Below are 6,018 nucleotides of genomic sequence, written 5' to 3'. Positions count from 1 at the left end.
GTCGACGCCGTCCGCCGCCTCGCTGCTAACTCCCGCGCAGGGCGCCGTCGGCGGGGCCGCGCTCCGTCGGGCCTGCGGATCTCCCCGCCGCCTCCTCCTCTATCTACCTCAACACCCCATTCCTGCTTCGCCAGAGGAGGCGGTCCCCACCGCAGGCAGTCCGGCTTGCAGGTCGCCGGCGTTGTCATCCCCCGCGCTCCCCCTCCCAGCCCTCCCCGGCGCGCGGCCCGGCCGCTCCCCTCTATTCGCTGCAGTCCCGAGTGGCCGCGGCGCCGCCACGCCTGTCCCCCCCCAAGAGGCCCGGGCTTACGACGGCCGAGGGCTCCGTCGGCCCTAACCGAGCTGGGTGCCCGTGGTCGGGGTGAAGCCTCAATTCCTCCCCCCTCAGCACCGTCCTCGGCCCTTCGAAGTTGCGTCCTTTCCTCTGCTCGCGGTGCGCCCCCCGCGCACGCACTTACCCGCCACCTTTCCTAGGCTCCCCTCCTACCCCCTCCCCACTCCTCCTTGCCTCAGACTCCCTCCCCCCTCACGTCCTCCCTCTGCCTTCGCCTACCCAAGTGGATTAATTATACGCTTTCTGTTTCTCTCCAAGCTGTCCTCTCCCGCTGTGAACCTACCCGCCTCTCGCTGTCCTCTCTTCCTCTCTCCCTCTCTGTGGTCCCCCCCGTTTTACGTTCACTCTATCTCTCACACTATCTCTGCCCCCCACTATCCTTGATACAACAGCTGACCTCATTTCCCGATACCTTTTCCCCCCCGAAAGTACAATATCTGGCCCGCCCCAGCCCTAAGATAGCCCGTCCTCCCTAAAGAAGCAGAAGAGACGTCGTCCCCCCCACCAAAAAAGCCATCCCCCCGTTCTGCCCCGTCGCACATTCGGCTCCTGCGACTCGGTCAGAGCGGCGCTGGCAGAGGAGTGCCCGGCAGAAGGGCCTTCGCCCGCTGTTCGGTTTGCAAACCCGCAGCAGGGAGGTGGGCGGCAGCGTCGCCGGCTTCCAGGTAAGGGCTCTGGGGGGGCAGGGGGGCAGGCGGGTGCGGGTGCGTAGGGCCCGGCCTGGGTTTGGCGGGACTCGTGTGGTAGGGGGTGGGGGCTGGGGTCCACTCCCTCTGCAAACTCGCGCTCCCCCTTGCGCTGTGGGGTGGGGGAGGGGGCAGGGGTATGGGAACTGGTGGGGAGGGGTGTGTAAGTTGAACTCACTGGAGACTCTGGTCCTTTGGTGCGTGTTGGGGAGGAGAAGTAAGCTGCTTTAAAATGTATGACTCGTGTTGTGCAGGCACTGTCCCCCCAGGGTGCTGAGTGATGAGGAGGGGGGGATAGAGTCTCTGAAGCCCACCCTGTTATGTTGACTTGGTGCCAATGAGACTGAGAGAGAAAAAGTGGGTGGGCGGGGCAGGAGCGCCCCCAAAATTGGCAAAGGAGTCTGGCCAGACGTCGCAGTTCGCTGTTTCCCCCACACATTGCACACCCCAACTCTGTCCCCAACATTCCCAACTTGGAATGTGGGGAGAGGGGCCAGTTGCGGGCTCAGAAGGGCAGAAATGTTACAGTCTAAAGAATAACTGCCCCTGCCTTTTACTGGGTGGAACTTTCCATAGGAGGACGTAGGAAGGAGCCCCCTCCCCGCCCCCATTAGTCTGTGCAGAGAGGGCTGGGGGCACACGATGAGGCCCCTCTTCCACTGGTGGTGCTTTGCTAAGGAATGGTCCAAGGCTAGCTGTTGGGGGTGCAGGAGAGAAGGGACTGGCTGGAAGGAGGGAGGGGGCGGGTGCAAAGGGGGCGGAGGGGGGAGTGGTCAGTAGGGAGGGGGGTTGGGTAGGGTGGAGCCGGGACTGGGAGGAGCCGACTCAGACATAAAAGCCCAGGCACTGACCAGCTCGCAAACTGGACATTAGCTTCTCCTGTGAGAGCCTTCCAGCCTTTTCCTGTCTTCCTCCTCTTCCAGCCCCAGCGGCCTCTTTATCCAACTTCAGGTAACCAGGGCCGTGGAGCCAGGACCCTGCTGCCATCCTGCTCCGGCCTGCCCCGTGGGGTGGTCAGGGCACCGGTTAGCCTGGGGCCTCTGCCCTTGCAGCCGGGCCTGCTGCCTCTCACAAGCCTTCGTCCTCCCTCGGCCTCTGTCCTGTGCCCCCCCCCCAGCCCCAAGCTTCCTCACCTGCTCCATTCTTCCCTTTCCCGTCTCCTCTGCCTGACCCTTGAAGCAAATTTGGGCCTTTCCTGGGCCCTCACCTATCCCTTACCTCTTGGTCAGTATCCTGCTTGCTTCTGTTGGCCACCTGGGCTGGACCTGGAGCCAGCGTGATCTGGCTTTGGAAAGGGACTTCGAGGTCAGCTCCGTCTACCCCCACCCACCCACCCAGGACTAATGGCTACAGCTATGGTCAGCTGATTGCAAGCGGCAGCGGTGGTAGCATAAAGGGGATTGGGCGGTGGGCCGGGTCTTGTAGAGGAGATGGGCAAAGGTAACTTTTAGTTACCCGAGCGAGCTCAAACAAATTTGTTTCTTGACTATTCCGCATTAGTCTCTCACATGTTTTCTTTGCAGCAGGAAATCCTCGGGGACTGTGGAGCAGAGGTCTGGGGCTACGGTCTGGAGGGCTCTACTTTCTGCAGGGTCAAGGGTGGCTTACTGTGGGCCACTGTGGCCTCTTATCCCTAAAGAAACTAAATAGCCATTGTCCCAGCCTGTGGCCACACAATCTGTGACCTGTGGAGGGGGTGTGTCCCTCCAGACTGTGGAGTTCAACCTCCCAGGGACCAGAACTGCTGTCTCTAGTACCCTGGGTAGAATTTAGTTTCTGTCAGAAAGAAGATCCTATGGGCCACAGAGGAATTCTCTAGGGTCCCTGACCCTGGATAGTAAGGGTTGAGACCTGGAATGGGACTTTAGGCATTCTCTTGAGCTCTGAGGTGCCCAGGGAAGTCTGGATTTGGAGGACTGGGTGACCCTGGAGAGCAAGGCTCACAGGAGTGCCAGCAGTCCCCTTGCGCTAACCATTGGATTCTTGACCTGGGCCCTGCTCAGCATGGCCTGAGAGTGGGGGTTTGGATGGGTGGTGCTGGCTCTGCTGCTTAGGGAGGGGTGGCCAGCTGGGGGGCAGGGAGGTTGGCGACTGGTCCCTTTGGATGCACATGCTCCACGGTGGGTGGGGTAGAGCTATCTGCCATCTTGGCCAGTGCTTGGAGGCCAGAGTAGGAGTGGCAATGGTGATGTGCTCTTGGGCTGGCCCCACCCCCATGATGTCATAACATGGAAACCAAGTCCAGTGTCCAGCGCTGGCCCCTGCTGCTGTGGGTGTGGTCAAGCTGCCGTTGCTCCTATGGATGGGTGGTCCTAGAGGGCTTCTTACAGTTCATGCCACCACGGGGTGCCTTCCTGAGCTCCACTGAGTTTCTCCACACTCAAATGGTTTTTGACCTCAGCAATTCAAGCGCTCCTGTTTTCGCAGGTCAAATAAATAGTGAAAAAGCTGCCTTTCAAATTTCAATTGCATTTTCAATTAAGAGGCGATAGGTATCTTGGGTGCAGAGGAGCATCTTGGGACTTCTAACTCAAAGCCTGTATCTCTTTTTTTTCTCAGTTACCAATGGGGATCCCAGTGGGGAAGTCGATGTTGGTGCTTCTCATCTCTTTGGCCTTCGCCTTGTGCTGCATTGCTGCTTACCGCCCCAGCGAGACCCTGTGCGGAGGGGAGCTTGTTGACACGCTTCAGTTTGTCTGTTCGGACCGCGGCTTTTACTTCAGTAAGTAACTCCAGAGAAATGGGGAGGGGGGGTAAAGGTCAGGCCTCCCTGGGTAGGGTGACAGTTAAGGTACACTGGCTTGGCCTTGGGCTTTCGCTTCCCCTCCCCCTTGGGCAGGGCTATGGTCTCACACTCAAAAGTCTGATCACTTTAAAAGTTAATAAAAAGAAAGCCAAATGTGGTTGTCGGGTTTTGACCAGGTTGAGAGTGTACATGCAGATGGGAGTACAAGGGGAGAGCTTGACCGTCCAAATCCAGGGGTTACCAGAGCTACAACACGGGATGCTTATCTGCTTTCATTATTGCTCACACTTCTCTTGATTTCCCAGCCTGGGGGCGGGGACTGAGGCTTGTGCTCCCTGCTTACAGAAGACAGTGATGGGGGACACCCAGGAGGGGCATGCCTGGGAGGGCAGGGGCACCAGAATGGATGTCTCTCCTTGCTGGCATGGGCCATTCTATCTTCCTCACCTGGTCCTGGACTCGCGGTCTCCTCTTCTGCACCTCTACCTACCTGCCTGTGAACTGCTCTGAGTGTGCTCCTGCTTCACACCTCTGGAAACAACTCCTACTCTTGGGCACTCTGAAGCTTCTCTGCACCCTCTGGCACTGCAGGGCCAGCCCTTGCTATAGGAGCCACTCCTGCACAGAGGGGCTTCCAGAATAGAGGGTCCAAGGTGAAGCCTTCAATGGCTCTACCCCCAGCCCAGCCTCGGACCTGAGTGCGTGGGGGAGAGGGGGAAGACGGGAGAAGAGAAGGGAGTTGGTTTTGGGCCTCACTCCTCCCCTCCCGTCTTGTTCTCTCCTACCCTATCTCCCTGTCTCAGCTCAGTGCTGGGGGTTGGGGGTGGGCCCCTCAGGCTCAAGGTGGCACCAGGCCAGGGCCCCAAGCCCAGGGACCACACCTGTGTCCACCATAGCTCCCTTGCGGGGCTCACCCTCTCCTCCTCCCTGTTTTCCAAACCACTCCAGTGTGGCCTCTGGTCTCCATGGAGTTTGTGGGACAGAGAGGCTGTGCCATGTTAGTTGCACAAAGGCACCAGGGGCTGGTCCTGCAGCATGCACCTTCATTTCTCCTTTCTGGGCGTCTTGGCCCACCTGACTCACACTTATACCTCATCCCCGCAGAGCGCAGAGCAACCTAGTGTCAGGCCAGGACCCAGTGGGAGGGCTGGGGTAGTTCCATTCTTCTGCAGCCTGCCCCGCGGGGTTGGGGAGTGGGTGCTGACCCCAGCTGGAGCTGGTGCTGATTAGAGCTCTCTGTCCTGTGGAACTTCCAGGCAGGCCTTCAAGCCGTGCCAACCGTCGCAGCCGTGGCATCGTGGAAGAGTGTTGCTTCCGCCGCTGCGACCTGAACCTCCTGGAGACATACTGTGCCACCCCCGCCAAGTCCGAGAGGGATGTGTCAACTCTTCGGACCATTCTTCCGGTGAGGCTTGGGAGAGGGCGGGGTTTTTAGGTAGTGGGGTGGGGTTGGGGGAGGGGTGGGGGTGGGACAAAGACCATCAGCTTCTTGATTTGGGGTATCACGGAGTCCACTCACATATCACTGTTGGCCTCTGCCCATGAATATAGATATTTGTGGGGAGTTGCCACGAGCTGGTGTGACTCTAGTGGGGATGGGGGCAGATGAGACCTGACTGGGTACTCAGGCTAACTTGATACCCTGACGCCCGCTGACCAGCGCCTCCTCTTCAGGACGACTTCCCCAGATACCCCGTGGGCAAATTTTTCCAATACGACACCTGGAGAAAGTCCGCCCAACGCCTGCGCAGAGGCCTGCCTGCCCTCCTGCGTGCCCGCCGGGGTCGCATGCTCGCCAGAGAACTCCAAGCGTTCAGAGAGGCCAACCGTCACCGTCCCCTGATCGCCTTACCACCCAAAGATCCCGCCCACGGGGGAGCCTCTTCGGAGATGTCCAGCAATCATCAGTGAACCAAATTGTTTGGTAATTCTGCAATGTAACACCATCATTCTGTGACCTCCTCTTGAGCAGGGACAGTTCCATCACGTCTCACACTAAGATCTCTCTGCGCCACTTCCTCCCCTAGGCTTCTCCCCACCTACCCCCATGCCCCGCCTCCCCACGTCAGGCTGCTCCCCTGGCCCCATACCATCGGGCAACTCTTCAAAACTAAATTGATTGGCTCTAAACAACCCAAATCCCCCCCCCCAAATTGTTCTAAAAGAAAAACTTTAAAACATACAGTCCCTTTAAAAAACAAATTGGCTTTAAATTGGCTCTAAACAACCCAAGTAACTCCCCCCCCCCAAAT

At 58.8% G+C, this 6,018-nt stretch overlaps 1 protein-coding gene across 4 annotated transcripts in view; it reads left to right on the top strand.

Moving 5' to 3' along the window:
* Igf2 (insulin like growth factor 2) overlaps positions 1-6,009 on the top strand; it is a 14,196-nt gene extending 8,187 nt beyond the window's left edge. Inside the window, exons 1-4 of one of the 4 annotated variants that reach the window (XM_005351570.2) lie at positions 814-999; positions 3,580-3,742; positions 5,023-5,171; positions 5,441-6,009. In XM_005351570.2, the coding sequence (XP_005351627.1) occupies positions 3,586-3,742; positions 5,023-5,171; positions 5,441-5,677 (543 nt within the window). In that variant the 5' untranslated portion in view covers positions 814-999; positions 3,580-3,585 and the 3' untranslated portion in view covers positions 5,678-6,009. Of the gene's footprint in view, positions 1-813; positions 1,000-1,884; positions 1,972-3,579; positions 3,743-5,022; positions 5,172-5,426 lie in introns of those variants that run through there. The other 3 variants (XM_013347822.2, XM_026781505.1, XM_026781504.1) reach the window with 3 other exon arrangements.
* The last annotated feature ends 9 nt before the right edge of the window (positions 6,010-6,018 follow it).

The sequence above is a fragment of the Microtus ochrogaster genome, chromosome 8 (genome assembly GCF_000317375.1).
Source record: "Microtus ochrogaster isolate Prairie Vole_2 chromosome 8, MicOch1.0, whole genome shotgun sequence".
NCBI lineage: Eukaryota > Metazoa > Chordata > Mammalia > Rodentia > Cricetidae > Microtus > Microtus ochrogaster.
The sequence above is the reverse complement of the archived record's forward strand: the minus strand, read 5'-3'. Positions and strand labels throughout refer to the sequence as shown.